Source organism: Chaetodon trifascialis, chromosome 20 (genome assembly GCF_039877785.1).
Source record: "Chaetodon trifascialis isolate fChaTrf1 chromosome 20, fChaTrf1.hap1, whole genome shotgun sequence".
Classification (NCBI taxonomy): domain Eukaryota; kingdom Metazoa; phylum Chordata; class Actinopteri; order Chaetodontiformes; family Chaetodontidae; genus Chaetodon; species Chaetodon trifascialis.
In genome coordinates this window covers 2365803-2380885 of record NC_092075.1, presented here as the reverse complement: position 1 = coordinate 2380885, position 15083 = coordinate 2365803, and the positions used below count along the sequence as shown (strand labels likewise).

Below are 15083 nucleotides of genomic sequence, written 5' to 3'. Positions count from 1 at the left end.
GCTTTGTGCCACGAACAGAGAGAAGACAAGACTTTAAAGAGAAGGCCAGTAAGAACGAGAGCACTGATGGTTTCCAGCATTTCCATCACATCAGTTGAACAAAGGAAAAGATTATTCACTCGTTCTGCTCGGAGGAATATCCCGAGGTAACTATTTCAATCGTCTCGTTCTGACTCTCGGTTACTCTTCTTCCTCTTCTATTGCCACTTGTTTGCTTGTACTCCAGCAGCTGAAGGAGACTAATTCAGGCAGTAATTCCTCTGAAGAGTGAAGAGGATGCAGACAAGAGAGGAAGATGAAAGCGCACAAGAAGATTGAAGGCGAGGCAGGACAAAAACAGATTTGAAGAACGGGCGTGTGGGTGAAAAGATGTCGAGAGGATGGTGATTCAAAGTGCAGCGGGGGGGGGTCTGAGAGGGAGGGTGAATGAATTAAGCATGAATGAATAAATAAAAGGAGCAGGAAGAAAGATGTGTCTGAACAAGAAAGCAAATGAATGATTAAAAGAGTGCAGGAAAAGGAAAAACCTGAGAAAGAATAATTGATTTAATCAGCAGCTCTTATTTTTAGAGGAAAATGCAATGCAGCGCAAGTTAGTGGCCGATTTCTTCAGCACTTTAAAGTTAACGTGGTGTTTAACAGGAGGAACAGAAGCACACAGGACGGCTCGAGGTCGACATGACCCTGACTGGTTTTCATAAGAAATAAGTGGGAGTGATAATGTAAAATAAGTTCACTATTCACCGAGTTTGTCAATAATTCACACATTAATCTCAGTGAGACAGCATCAGTCTGACAAGCGGGACATTTATAGCTCGAGTGAGACAGAGAATATGTTTAATTGAGAGCTGGATTATATAACCTCAAGTTACCTCCAGGTCTCCTTTGGTGATGCATGCTTCCTCCACACGAAACTGCAGATCCTCCACTTTTCTGTCAAACAGGAACAACGACAACATTTCCTCCAAGAGCATCTTTACTGTATTTATTAGAATGAAACCGTCCACACTTTAACGATATCATGTGCAGGCAAAGTCCGACCACCCACCTCTTCTCCTCCTCCAGCTGGTTGAGCAGCTCCACCTTGTCTCGATCTGCCGCCTCCACCAGTGAACGCAGGTGATCCAGCTTTGCCTCCATCTCCACTGCATACTACGACACACACAGCAGCAGTGATGTCAGTCGTTTTCATTGCCTCAGTTTCAAGATTTAAGGCTGAAATGGGGCAGAGGTCAACAGTGCTTGCGCTCCCTTCCCGGCCGGCCACAAAAGAGGAGCTAAGTGAGTGATTAATGAGCTGAACTTTCAAAAGGAGGAACCAAGAAGAGACCGAGAGGCCTGCCTCTGGAGCTTCCTCTGTCTTGAGCGACCGCTGACAGGATGACTGTGAGCTTCAGAGGATGTGAGATTTTGGACCCCACAGAAATTTTTGTGAAATTTCAAACTGGATTAAACCTTTCAAATAAAAAAAAGCAAAGCAAACTCACAAAGTCTGACATATTATGGTCTTAAGAAGATGCTCAGAGTAACATCCTGCAGACACAGGACACATAGCAACACTTTATTTAAAATAGATAAGCCATTTCTTTTTTCTAATGGCTGTGTGCACGTGTTCATGTTCGACCGCTCCACGTGAGCGTGTGTCAGACCTGATCCCGTCCTTTCCTCAGCAGAGTCAGCTCCTGCTGCACCTCCCCGGCGTGGCTGGTCGCCTTCGCCACCTCGCATCTCTCCAGGTCTCTCTCCGCCAGCAGCTGCTCGATGTGCTGCTGCTTCTCCTTCAGAGCCTCCTGCAGCGCTGTGGTGCCAGAAATCTTGCGGGCGTAGCGGGCGGATGTCTCCGTCAGCTGGAGGAGGCACAGTGAACAGAACAGTGTTTAAACTGCGTCAGAGGTCCTGAGGGTGCGTGGAGGCAAAATACGAAAGAGCAGAATGAGGTTAAGGTGCCAGAAAAAGAACAAAATCTGAATTAACATTAAGCCCATTTTCAGTCACACTATGGAGAATTTTCCAAATAGGATCATTTGATTAAAAAGGAGTGAATTAGCTCAGACACTGATTTGCAGCCAACACAGTGAGGCCCCTTTATGAAACCCTGTCTCTGTTTATAAACTACTAGTTTGTTTTTCCAAATACATTTTGAGGAAAACCACAAACCACAAACGTGAACCTCGTGGTGGCGCGAGAGGAAAAGTAAAGGGATTCATCCTCTGGGGACCATGAATGTTTGAACTTACTGAGGTTTGACTGACAGACAGACTGTGCTGCCATTCCTGAAGCCGTGCCACCAGCAGGGTTAAAAAAGTTCATCTATTTTCATATCATGCTGTAGCCCTACAAGCACATACTGCACTGCTCAGAGCCGACTGGACGACACATTAAACGCTGTCACTGAGAGTTTCACAGGGACGCTCAGTCTGAGCATTTTATGACTGAACAAATACTAATACTAAATACTAAATACTCATCAAAGGTCACTCTGACCTTTGATGAGTTCCATCTCGAGTCCAAATGAACGTTTGTGCCAAACTTGAAGAAATTCCCTGAAGATATCCTGTTGTGTTCAGGTGAATTTCCAACCTTTACACAACTTCAGACTCACAGTGAAGTGATGTGTCACATGAGCAGCGAACACAGCGTGTCAGCACAGCGCGACTCTTACCAGTCCTGCTCGGCTGGGCCTACCGCTGACCGAGGAGGTGGCGGAGCTGAGGGAGCTGATGGAGGAGGCGCTCGGGCTCCTCTTCAGGCCGGACTTCCTCCGTGAGCTCTTGGCCTTGGTGGGTGTGGTGCAGGGGAAGCCGATGCGTGTCACCTTGTGGACGGGAGCGAACAGACCGTACCTGGGCATGCACTGAAAGTATCTGAGAGGAGGAGAGGGTGCACCGGCTGAAACCAGCTGGTTCAGGTTAAACTGGTATCATACATTCATCCTTCGGCAGCGGTCTTTACCTGGTCCCCGCTACAGCTCCGTCGTTCTTGCCAAGTGGTTCATCGAGCTCCACTCCACACCAGTCTCCCTTGGCGAAGTCTGTTTCTCCCAGAAAGCGGACCACTCCTGCCTTCGTACCACCAACCTACACAAAAAAAATATAAAAATTAATCAGATTAGTCCTTTTTTTCCTCTATTTACAATTAAGCTCTTAGCTCTCTCCAAACAGCCCCTTCTTTACACTGTGGTTAATGTGATGATGTTTCCTAATGGAGTCGTGTGTTTTACTCCCAATCTGTGCAAGACACATAAACAAACTCTTCCTTGTCTAAGTTAGCTTATGTGCAGCCTAGAGAAGCATATTTGTTTGAGGCTGGAACGCCGTCGAGCTCCTCACCAGCACACGGTCTCCCAGCCTCAGCTCCCTCTTGTTCTTCTTCATGGATTCTGTGTCTGAGAGGTTCGACACCGACTCGCTGGACGTGAGCATTCGGTTCAACGTAGCGCTCGTCTTTATGCCGACGCCCTGAGCTGAACAAAGAAAACCTTTTTCAGTGTTCTGATTTGAGACCTGGCAAACAACACTGCCTTTGCTTCGCTGAGAAACATCCCAGCGTCCACGTTTCCTGTGTTTTCTCCGTTACCGGTTGAGGTAGTGCCAGCAGGTGCAGACTCGCTCGCTGCAGGGGCTCCAGGTGCCGGACTGGCCTGCCTCCCGTTCGCCTCCTTCTCTGGCAGCGCTGTCTTGGATAGCTTTGAAGGCCGCGTGAATATCCCCTTCCCATCCTCACACTGGAAGTACCGGACCCCCGCCACAGACCCGTCGTTCTTCCCGATAGGCTCGTCCAGCACAATGCCCGCCCACTGGCCTGGGGCAAACTGCGTGCCCCCGATGAACTGCACGTAGCCGGGCTTGTTGCCATTGACCCAGACCCTGTCTCCGATCTGAAAGTCTGCCCCTCCCTCCTGGGTCGGGGAGGCCACGGTGGCGGGGGACTTCTCAGGAGGAACTGGCTTTGGAGTACCTGCAATCACAGTCACGCTTTAATAACCTCTGTTCACTCCTTGTTGACCATCACGAGGTGTGTTTGCTACCAAGGCTACCGAGATACCACTACTTTTTTGAAACACCAGATAAAACAAGGGATCAGATTTTATTCTCTGTGAAAAAAGCACTTTTTCTGATGCTCATTTAATCCCTCAAAGCAGATTATTTTTTATTTTTGCCTCCTCGTCACAGAGAAGTCGGAGGACGAGGTCCAGGGTCTCGGCCGTACGCAGCTGCTTGCTGATTAAAGATGGATTTTGCTATCAGACCGGCACCCTGCTGTGGCTTTAACGGTCCCTCAGAGCAAAAATCACAACATATCATCCCGTTTTCAGAGCTGCATGATATCACTTCTTCCACTAATACCTGCTGAGGTACATGACTGAGTAAATTCTTTCAATAATTTCTCACCAGAGGATGGAGATGTCTTTGATGGCACCACGGACGGACGGACTATTTTACTGGGGGGTTTGAGCCCGCTGATCTTGCATGGTGTACTCATGGCTCCTTGTTTGTCCATGGGTAGGTGGGAACTGGCCTGATCAAGGCAGGGGACTAGGCCTTCCCCACCACCCCACAAAGTCCCAGTGCGATGGAGGAGAGCTGGAAAACCAAAGAAAATGTCCCCTAAATCAATCAAAGTACAGAACATATGATTGTTTCTGTCACTGTTTAGTAGCTAATATTCAAATGTGATGGTTGAGCAGGCGTCTGTAAGCTGATCTTTAACTAATCTGCTGATTATTTTCCTGATTAATTGAATGATCATTTTGTCTATACGTCAGCAAAGAGTGAAAAATGTCCATCGCAGTTTCCAAAAGCTCAGACATCTTTTTTGTCCGAAACTCAAAGGTACAAGACAGAGAAGCTGATACCAGTGAATTTAAAGCACTTCTGCTTTAAAAATAAACAATTTATCTACTTTAACAACCAAATAATCAATTGATAAAAATCTGATTTTCAAGGCCTACATGGTCGAATCATTCAAAAACTGACCCGTGGACGGATCCTAAAACGAGGCTGTCTCTGATCTCGTCCTCTGGTGTTTGTTTAAAGTCGAGCAGCTGTGTTTGCTACCAGCTGAAGGTGTGAGATAGTTTATGGTTTAGGCCTGACTACAATGAGTCACAGTTATGCAACCGTGATGACAACGATTCAGTGTTGTCAAAGAATAAAATATGAAAACTTCCAACGCAACGGAATAGTTTTTATGAGCTCTGCTGCTACTCCACCCGTCACCACAATAGCACCTCTGTGAGAGCTGCTGCGCCTGAGCGAGGCCTCCGAACATTACACTCTGGGACAATAACGCTCTCCAGACCGTCCTCAACACCTCCTCCTGGATGTCACAAGCTACCGTTTATTACCGAGCTGTTTATTTCCCTCCCACGTAATAAATGTGAAGTCCAGCTGACCCTGCGTCATGTGGAGAGACTCACCTCAGACACTAAAGGAAGACAATCTCTGGACGATCAGCTGTTTTCGTCCTGCAGGCCCTGTAGGTGTCGGGCAACAGCCTGACCACGTTAAACCAAATGATTCACTCTGAGTGCAACTACGTCAGGACGGACATTATGCTTCACAGAGTAAAGCCTGTTTTCAACATGTCATGCCCTGCACTTAAGAGCACTACTCCGATTTATCATGTCAGACCCACTGTGGCAAAGAGGATCAAAATCAGAACCAGAGATAACGTCTTTTTTATTCCCTGTCAAAACCTGGCGCCTACATTACCCACAATGCAGCCCAACTGCCAACAGTTTGGCCCTGGCCTGCAGCAGAGATGAGGCTGCAGAGGACTTTTTAACCGTTTCATGTTTAACTATATAAAACATTTTATTTCTCAGAAAAACAGACTAATCTGCGATTCAAATGTAAAGTTAAGAACTGATGCTGAGGGGCCCAAAGCCCCGGGGTCCCCTGGCAGGTTAATCCAGCCATGGTGTCCAGAAACCTGAGCAGCCACCACAGTGTTGTAGATGCTGAACTGTGACGTGTGGCTGAAAACTGATTTCCATTTGCTAGAATTATATTGTAATTTAATCAAAACCTGATTTCATCTGTCTTGACGCACAAGTCGGATTTATGGAAATACAGCTGACGGGGTGTCTGTTTCAGGCGCATCCCATGCAAAGGCCAGGTAACAGGAGCCTTGTCTGCCGTTCACATTACCTCAGCGCCGCTCCCCCCGCCCAGCCGGTGCCGCCAGACCAAAACAACAAGCACACCTCGAGCTGTCAAACCTCATCCTGAGGCTCCACAGTCTCTGGTAGCGTCTCAGACTAACACGTATTTGTCTTTAGCCTCACACAATCAGCCCTGAATATATCAACCATGCATTTCTAAAGTATTTTTGTAGCGTTACGTGACAAACAGATGAGACTGGCCCGTGGCGTTTGTGTCTGGGCTGGGCTCCTACTTGCTGCATCTCTGGCGCTAGTAACTTGGGTGTAAACCGCCACAACACTTTCTCAGCATCCTACACATCTAATTACACAATGTCAGGTTAATTTGGTCAAAAATGTAATTGGTAAGTGCTTCAACTTATTCCATGAAGTCACATTTTGTATCCTGATAGCCAGAACATCGGTCCCTGCTGGAATGCGCTCCCGCTGCCAAAGCTAGCTAGCTTCGGGTTAGCGAGAAAGCATAAACCGGGGTTAACCGAAAACAACTAACGGCAAACTAATGTGATATTACGGTCAAATAAAAGTAGACAGCTGTGGAGAGAGTCGTCGTGGGAGCTTACTTGGTCTCTTTTGGTGAACTGGGTCTCAGTTAAGGATGCCGTGCGTAGGTGCGGTGCACCTTTCACCGTTACATGTTTATCCAGCGGCTCCGCTTTCCCAGCCCAGCCCCAGCCTCGCGCAGGATGACGTCACCTTGGGAAGTTTTGAGGCGTTCACGGGTCCAAACGTAAGGTCGTACATTTGAGGATTTTCACGATAAAGTACGGTTTATAAACACAAAGGAAAGTAGCACAATCGTAATAATTTATGTTTTTTGTCCTGATGCTTAGTTTATTTATTGAAAACAAAATGTGACAGGATACAAAGACTGTGAATTGAAATGCGTGAAGATATATGCGCACAGGATGACACAAAATAAGAGTAAAACACATTGCTTTTACAGTATTCGTAGATATTACCTGCATGCTCACTACCTTCCTAGACTCAGGTATCACAGAAAAGTCCAGACACTTTGCAGTGGATGTATGCTTTAGGAGCTGATTGACAGTTTACTTACAGCAATCTAAACCTGAACTGCTGCTGAACTGATTCATACTTTAAATAATATTTGATTTGAAGTGTAAATATTATTCGACTGAGTGGCAGAGAATCACAGTGGATGTGATTGACAATTCAAAGCATTACATTAACTACCTTACAGAGAAAAAGTGGATATATACATCACATCATTTATTTGACAGTGACTTTTACAAGCATTTGCAGTGCAGATTTGACCAGGTCACTTTGCAACTGAAGATCATTTCACTGTTAATGGCTCATAACTACTTCAACAGACTGCAGCCACACTCACAAAGATAATACCTACACAAGTAAACCACACTAAGCTGCTAATTATTATTTCAGGTGGGTAATTTTGTTGTTCAGAATCACAGGACACGTATGTTCATATTTCGGTTACAATCGAGGATAATAGATTTTATCAGTAGCCAGGACATGCATTATTCATTCTTGTACCAAATTTAGTGAATCCCTGCAATGTTAGCAGGAAACACATAGTGACCTGGCTTTCTAGCCTTTATATCCTACCATGAACGGTGGAAATGTCATTCGCAGATGAACCTGCTTGATCTCCGCCGTCGTCCCTTCTCAGCAGTTTATTCAGGAGCTTCTTGAAGGTGCCACTGAAGGCAGGGCTCGAGAAATAATACACAACAGGGTTGAGGACGCTGTTGAAGTAGGTGAAACACACTGACGTGTAGAAGGCCAGGTTGGCCTCTTCGAAGTATTTGCATTCATCGTACCACACCTTTAGGATCCACACAGCTATGCGTGACACAGTGCTCGGAAAGAAGCAGGTAATAAAGATCAAAGCCACAGCCAGGACAAACTGAACGGCCCGTTTGATTTTCCCCTTTCTGTCAACAGTCCTGCTTCTCAGCTGCCACGTAATCCTGATGGTGCAGAACGCGACGATCACAGTGGGCAAGAAAAACTGGACGACGTAGAAAGTGTTGTGCCAGGTGGAGAGGGGACTGAAGCCCATGCAGATGTTGAAACTCTCACACTGTGTTCGGTTGCTGTTGTAAAAGAAGTGCTCGTCAGCAAGAAGGTACCCAGTAGCAAAGAAAATCAGACCCCAGAGGCCGAGGGAGACCCAGAGAGCGTAGCCCAGGCCCATTCGGTTGATCCGGTTCAGCGGGTGGACGATCTTAAAGTAACGGTCGACAGCCACGGCCGTGAGGAAGAATATCCCCGCCGCACGGTTGGCCGCCAGCAGAAAGAGCAGGATACGACACAGGGCGTCACCGTGGAGCCAGTTTTTCCCCCGTCTGTAGTAATCTGCTCTGAAAGGCAGGCAGAACAGCACAATGGAGTCCGCAACAGCCAGGTGAGTCAGGTACACAGAGTTGGGCTTCCATGTGTCCATGTGAAAGATGAACATCCACAGGGCGACAAAGTTCCCCATCAGTCCAAACATGAACTCCAGGACCAGGATTGGAGGCAAAACCTGGTCCAGGATGGGCGACTCGAAGGCGCAGCACTCTGGCTGAGAGAGGTTCATTGTTTGAACAGGCAGTGAAGCACAGCGCCGGCCTGCTGCTCGTACAGTGTCAACATTAATATGCTGCAACAGGTGACTTCTTTGGTAGGGAATCATGTTTGCGCTCATGCAAACGATTCTCCAACAAACATGCTAATTCATAAGTGGAGTTAACATCTGTGCACTGCGTGTTATCTTTGGGGAAATGGAATTGGCCCCGAGGAGCACGGAAACAACTGTAAATGTTATCTGTCAGGGGAGCGCGTCCTCATTAGAAAACTATTATGCAGGGGAACAGGTTCACTCACGGGGATCGAGCGAGGTGTCTGAAAAACAAGTAACCTGCGGCCCTTTAACTCGAGATAAAGCAGGTGACCACAACAAATGCCTGAAAAAGAAGTCCGTGAAAAGAAAAGAAAAGAAAAGAAAAGAAAAGAAAAGAAAAGAAAAGAAAAGAAAAGAAAAGAAAAGAAAAACAAACTTGGAAAGAAGACGTTAGCGTTCAGACGAGGAGGAGACTGAAATTTATTAGCCTACAGTTTGCTCGAGTGAAGAACATTTGGGAGGGATTCACGTCATACCATACCTTTGGCAAACGAGAGAAAGCAGCTATCAACTAAAAAAATGCCAAGTGAGTGGCCAAGTCCGCAGCTTCTTATGAACAGTAAATAAAATAGGTATAAAATGACTTAATGTGTACATTTGGCCAGGTTGTCGCTGTTACAGGTCACATCCTTTTCAGTAAAAGTGCATATTTGGTCTTCACTTCTTGACTTCACCCAAATCGTCGATGCTGTCATCGTCCACCTGCAAGACAGAGAGACAGAGACTGAACTCAGCAACAAACCAACTGACACGGTTTAACGTTGTCGCTGTGAAAAACACCGAACGTGACAACGTGCTGATCCTTTTCTCACATACGCTCAACTGAAAACAGATAAAAGACAATATATTCAACATTTGAGGTCATCAGCTTCTTCATTTTTGTAAATATCTGCTTACGAGTTGGGACAGGAGCAAGAAAAGACTGGGAAAGTTGTGAAATGCTCCAAAAACACCTGTTTGGAACATCGCACAGGTAAGATAATTCTTTCCTAATCCCACAGCAGGGAAGTTTGCAGCATTACAGCAACAAAAAAAGCACAAAAAAAGCAAGACGTGATGCATAATTCAACCCTGCGGTGAGCAAAACAAGGCAATGGTTGAGTTATTGCAGATGGGAAATATTGACATTGCACATGAGTGAATGTCACTTTCTGTGTGTGTGGTCTACTGGGAGCCGCATTCATTAAGTCTGACAGCAGCAGGAAGGAAGGACGGACCTGCGCTATCTGTCCTCCACACACCGAGGGTGAAGGTAAACAGGCTCGCTGGTATCAAGGATATTACTGCACGAGCTCAGGAACCGTCATCAGGAAGCTGTTTTTGTGGACATTTCACGTTCTAGATTTTTCTTCCTGAAAAGATCAAAACCAGCAGAGAACAACTCGACTAAGCAGCGCTGTGTGTGTGTCAGTCTGTTGTCTTTCTTTCTCTCAGTGAGCCTCACTGTGGCACCAAAATGTGGATTAATCCACCGCTGAAAATAGTCCCCAACAAAGACACTATTTACTCCTGTTTGTTAATATCTGCCAAACACTACAGCACCCATCTGATTTGCATTTGTGGCCCATTTTTAAAGAACTGCGTCTTCAAAGAGCACATGAGGGGGAAAGTACTGAGAGACTGAAGGACAGGTTGATGGTTTTGACCTTTTCATGGGATTTTCTGACAGTAAGAAAAACACAGAAAACCCTGCAGTCATCATTTAACTACTGACTGATTCACAAAGAGAGTTACAGCTGAAATAAAACCGGATACATCCGCCATTTTTCATCTTGTGTTTCGCTTCAGGCTGATGGTGTTAATTCTACACAAGACAACCTAAAAATAAAACTGCAATATTTAGTTTACTCTCAAATTTAATAGCTGACAGCTAATAAATCAATCTTTGCAGCTGCAGCACAAACATACTGGAGCTGTACTTCTATTTGTCTCGCTCACCATCTTCCAGAGGACAGCTGGTGTGCAGCTGTGTATTATCACAAGTCTGCTCACTTCCTCCTCTCACACCTTTTAGCATCACTGTGTGTGTGTGTGTGTGTGTGTGTGTGTGTGTGTGTGTGTGTGTGTGTGTGTGTGTGTGTGTGAGAGTGTGTGAGTGTGTGAGTGTGTGAGTGTGAGTGTAGGTACAACCAGAGTCCAACTCAATTGCCATTTAAGGGGCAGCACCGCCTCATCCAGTGAAGACGGCCGAACAAAGAGAAGTCACTGTGCAGTCACACGCTCAGCTCACCTCAGGCCACTTCTCCTGTATGACGTCGATTATGTCATCTGTGAAATCTCCCTGAATGATTATTTCATCCTCTGCTGTCACTGAGGCACCACAAGAGAATTTCTGGGCAAAGAACCGCTGAGCCTCTTTAAGTTCGATGTCTGCAAGAGTGGAGAGAGTTTACGTTGAGAGCAAAGCGTGAAGACGCTGAGAGGTTTAAGCGACGTCGAGAATAAGGAAACAGGATTCTCACCAAACGTCGCCAGGCCACACACCCGTGTGACGTATTTTTTCTTGGCTCTTGGGATTTTTGCTATCGTGACTTTCTGAGGCACAGTCTTCTTTTTCTGTCTTATCTGGCCTCTTCCACCTTAAAAACATAAAAAAAAATAGTCTGTCAAACCTCGTACAGTGTTGATCCACCCTGTGATGTCACTACAGTCGTAAAACAACTAGAGACAGAGCTTCACAGACAAAATGAACAAATGTGGCTTCATCTTTGAACACAGACAGCAGGAAGCAGTTATTTTACTGAAGGTCAGTCATGGCTGCCTCACACTGGACTGAAACACACACAATTGCTTTTATTGTGAAGAGGTCACAGGAAGAGTGACAGGACAGTGATTGATTAACAAAAATGTGACTAAAAAACAAGACAAAACAGTCATTATCAGTGTTTTTAAAGCAGTTTTTTAAAGATGGAAGGCAGGCTGCACACCTCCAACTTCTCAGCAAGGTCACCAGCTTCTCCTACTGATCGCTGCTGCTGTGAGAAAAACTACCTGCACACGAGCAACCGACGCTGAACTGACCGAAACAAACTTTAAAAAGTAACAGAAGTAAAACCATACCTCTCTTCTGTTTCTTCTTCTCCTCATCCTCACCAGCAGGGGGAGCTTCTCCAGTGCCGGGTTCCTGCTTGGGTGCATTCGCTGCCGGGCCAGTAGGACAGAAGGACAACGGGAAAATATTAAAACCAAAAGAGCAACAAAATACTCTGATCTTCAGACGAACACTATAAGTTCACACCTGCATATTTTAATTAACAGGGTGGCCTAGCTGCTGACCAGGGTGTCCCTAACAGAAATCCCTAAACAGATTTCTGTTTGCATTTTTAATTATATATTTGCTACTTAACTTCTCTCATTTTGGAGCACATTTTCTCACAGCTTTCCTGCATACATACACATTGGGTCCTGTTTTTTGTGCTGAGCATGAAAATGAATTCTTGAACAATTCTTCAACAATTCAATAAACAAATATTTTTAAAACCCTTAATCCACCTACAGGTGGATCAGTCATTACAATCTCAAGCTGTGCAGCCAAACATTGTTCAAATCCATAACCCAAAATTTCCAAAGATACCAAATGTGAGGTTAAATCTGGGCGAAATGTGTATAAAATGGGAAGGGATAGGGTAGGGAATTCTATTTAATGGAATGATTTAACCATAAAAATTTGTGTTTTAAATTCACATGCAGTAGTTTCAATGAGGAGAAATTTGTGTCATGTGAATGTCGTGCAGCCTTTCAGACCAGGAAGACACAAACATTACCACATCCAAAAACCCACACTGTCTATTTTCACACAAAAATGGCAACAACTTTATAAATCCATACTGTCCAGCTCTAGTCTTAGGTCACAAATGTAGCACAGCATGTAGAAGTTGGGAGATATTGAAGAAAAATGTCTCCGGCTCAAGTCTTTCATGGCACTCACCTACAGTCATCCTGGCAAAAACATCTGGAAAGTTCTTCTCAAGCCAATGCCTACATTTGGCTGGCTCAGGCATGTACTCACAATACTGCAGACACAACAGTGAACATTCAGTTCTACCTCAAACAACAGCTTAAATATCTCAATCAGCATTTTTGCGAGGGTCACACGACAGAGTAATCTTTGTTGTTTGATGGTTAAACTCACCTCCGTAGGCAGAGAGCACACTGCAGAGGAAAGAAACAAAACACATGGTCACATTTGGAAAAGGCAGCAAAATGAATCTTTTAAAGACGCCAAACTGAGGAAGATCTTATTAACTGTACCTCCGCAGTAAAGAACTTTCAGTGGGTACTTTGAATCAGGGTCATATGATCCTTGCTCTGATTTGGTCTCTGAAGAACCTGATTCCATCTCAGTAGTAGCCATCACAAATGATCTACACAAAGGACACATGCACATTTAATGCACAGTTGGTGGAAACAATCCCATAAAAAATAAAGTCAGGATAAAAGCCTAAAATTTAGACTCCTCATCCAAACCTTAAGAGCAGTAATAAAACGCCAAAAGAGGTTATTATCAGACTAGTGTGGGCATGAGTGAACAAGGCTCCTGCCAATATTTCATCATGCTAGCCTGCCCGGCCAACACATATCCTTTTACTGAGCACAGATCACATGAGCAGCAGCTAACTAACACCGTGACACAGACTTACGTGGACTGAAACAGCTAACAAGTTAGTCCCACGGGTGCTGTTTTAATACACAGCTGCAGAGACCAATTAATAGTTGGCTTCTTAGCAACGAAGAAGTCAGCACAACTAGCTTTAGCTGGCTAACACATGGGGCTGTTTAACAGTGGCTGCGCTGTTAAACACACCTTCAGCAAAAAATACTTGTTGTAATGTCTGTGATTTAAATATCACGTTTACCGTGGACACTATCGCCATGGAGGCGATGTGTACCTTCCTGAGAAAACACCCCTAAAATTTGTTCAATCGTTTCATTCATCAGGTAACGTTGACTCACCCAGCTGTCACCGTCAGCACCTCAGTTTAATGGGCTTTAGCTTAGCAGGCTAAATGGGCTAGCTAACAGGCTGTGCTATTGAATAACTGAATAAAGATAGAAGAAATGTCGAGTTACGTACCCCGCAAAATATACTCTTAAAACTGCTGTCTGTTTAGTAAAGCCGCTCGCATTATTAATGTTAGTTGGACTTTTGGAAAATCATTCTTACTGAATAGGGTTTAGTTGGCGTACTTCGAGCACGCCTAGTAGTAGCGTTTCTTGTTTTAGTTGTTGTGGCTGATACGCAGTGCGGATGTGCAGCAGCGCCCCCCGCTGCTCGGAGGACGAACACACAGCTGATGGCTCCACATTGAAGTGCATGCATGACATTGGGGTATGATAAGGATTTTTCATTGCTTCCTCACATTTATAGACTGTAGCTAAAGCTGGTAAAAGTGCAAAATTAATTGACTTTATATACTGCTGGGTAGATTACTCAATATTAAAATATCAGAATTTATTGCTTCATTTACATGTTGTATTATCAACCTGAATATGCAAAGTGGCTAGAAACTATAGCTGTCAAATTAATTTAGTGTTGTGTAATGAACGCAAATTTATTTTCCAGCATGTAGTGGAGTAGAAGCATAAAGCATCATAAAATGAAAATATCCAAGTAGAGTACAAGTGCCTCACAGTATTTGAGAAAATATACTCAAATGTACTAAGTGTTAGACAGAGCAGAACATATTGTGCCGTTGAGGTCTGGAAGGTTGAGAAATGGGTGAAACCTTCCGATCCTGGAAGTGTTTACAATAGAAAATCACACCAAGACATTCCTGCATTCTTATAGTTCAGTTTAATCATAAGAACGCATTTAGATCCATTTATATTTCAGTTTTACTTTTCAAGATTTCTGGAAATAACAACACTCAAATACATTATCGTTCTTTTAAATAGCCTATTATGCGCTTTATTAATCTGACTTTTATTTTGAAGGTCAGCTGGTTTGACGGCATCTTGTATCGTTCCTAGGCTGAGCATTTCAGGGTTAGGGCCAGTGGAGATGTACGGAAGTAAGAAGTTAATTCGACTTTGAATTCCTCAAAACGACGTTCGTATCTACAGGCAAGAGGTTATAGCAAAATTGGCAAAACCAATATTCTGATTTATATCATTTTAGTTTGGGAATCGAGTTAAAATATAAAAAAGTAAAAAGAGCTGCGGAACGTATGTTGATATGACGTCATTGTCCGATCCCTGTTTATCCACCTCAATAATTACGTTCAAAAGTTAAACTCTCCCGAGGCTAACGTTAGCTAGCGATTTAAG

At 44.6% G+C, this 15083-nt stretch overlaps 3 protein-coding genes across 7 annotated transcripts in view; all 3 read right to left on the bottom strand.

The window, feature by feature from the left end:
• clip1b (CAP-GLY domain containing linker protein 1b) overlaps positions 1–6845 on the bottom strand; it is a 29056-nt gene extending 22211 nt beyond the window's left edge. Inside the window, exons 1-9 of one of the 2 annotated variants that reach the window (XM_070988263.1) lie at positions 6730–6845; positions 4392–4583; positions 3577–3957; positions 3330–3463; positions 2953–3077; positions 2663–2864; positions 1650–1847; positions 1049–1152; positions 873–933 (exon numbers count right to left, since the gene is read on the bottom strand). In XM_070988263.1, coding sequence (XP_070844364.1) covers positions 873–933; positions 1049–1152; positions 1650–1847; positions 2663–2864; positions 2953–3077; positions 3330–3463; positions 3577–3957; positions 4392–4500 — 1314 coding nt within the window. In that variant the 5' untranslated portion in view covers positions 4501–4583; positions 6730–6845. The remainder of the gene's footprint in view (positions 1–872; positions 934–1048; positions 1153–1649; positions 1848–2662; positions 2865–2952; positions 3078–3329; positions 3464–3576; positions 3958–4391; positions 4584–6729) is intronic. The other variant, XM_070988264.1, reaches the window with a different exon arrangement.
• A 146-nt stretch (positions 6846–6991) lies between these two features.
• LOC139348311 (hydroxycarboxylic acid receptor 3-like) lies at positions 6992–9116 on the bottom strand. The gene has a single exon (XM_070988265.1). The coding sequence runs from the start codon at positions 8838–8840 to the stop codon at positions 7746–7748; it is 1095 nt and encodes a 364-aa protein (XP_070844366.1). The 5' UTR covers positions 8841–9116; the 3' UTR covers positions 6992–7745.
• A 96-nt stretch (positions 9117–9212) lies between these two features.
• On the bottom strand, positions 9213–14055 carry denr (density-regulated protein). 4 transcript variants are annotated; one of them, XM_070988262.1, is made up of 8 exons: positions 13891–14055; positions 13068–13180; positions 12949–12968; positions 12745–12829; positions 11877–11957; positions 11279–11395; positions 11047–11186; positions 9213–9518 (listed from the first exon to the last, which is right to left on the bottom strand). In XM_070988262.1, exons 2-8 carry the CDS (start codon positions 13168–13170, stop codon positions 9474–9476), a joined length of 591 nt encoding a protein of 196 aa, XP_070844363.1. In that variant the 5' UTR covers positions 13171–13180; positions 13891–14055; the 3' UTR covers positions 9213–9473. The 4 variants fall into 4 exon arrangements, with proteins under 4 accessions (XP_070844363.1, XP_070844360.1, XP_070844361.1 ...); XM_070988259.1 differs by having other exon boundaries at positions 11877–11967; positions 12746–12829; XM_070988260.1 differs by having other exon boundaries at positions 11877–11967; positions 12746–12829; positions 13981–14020.
• Positions 14056–15083: the final 1028 nt, after the last annotated feature.

Bases quoted from the DNA above. Each gene is read 5' to 3' on its own strand.
- denr (XM_070988259.1), bottom strand. From the start codon at position 13,170: ATGGCTACTACTGAGATGGAATCAGGTTCTTCAGAGACCAAATCAGAG. The intron at 12,969-13,067 runs GTACAGTTAATA...TTTCCTCTGCAG, and splicing joins GAAAGTTCTTTACTGCGGAG to TGTGCTCTCTGCCTACGGAG. The intron at 12,830-12,948 runs GTGAGTTTAACC...TTGTGTCTGCAG, and splicing joins TGTGCTCTCTGCCTACGGAG to TATTGTGAGTACATGCCTGA.
- LOC139348311 (XM_070988265.1), bottom strand. From the start codon at position 8,840: ATGAGCGCAAACATGATTCCCTACCAAAGAAGTCACCTGTTGCAGCAT.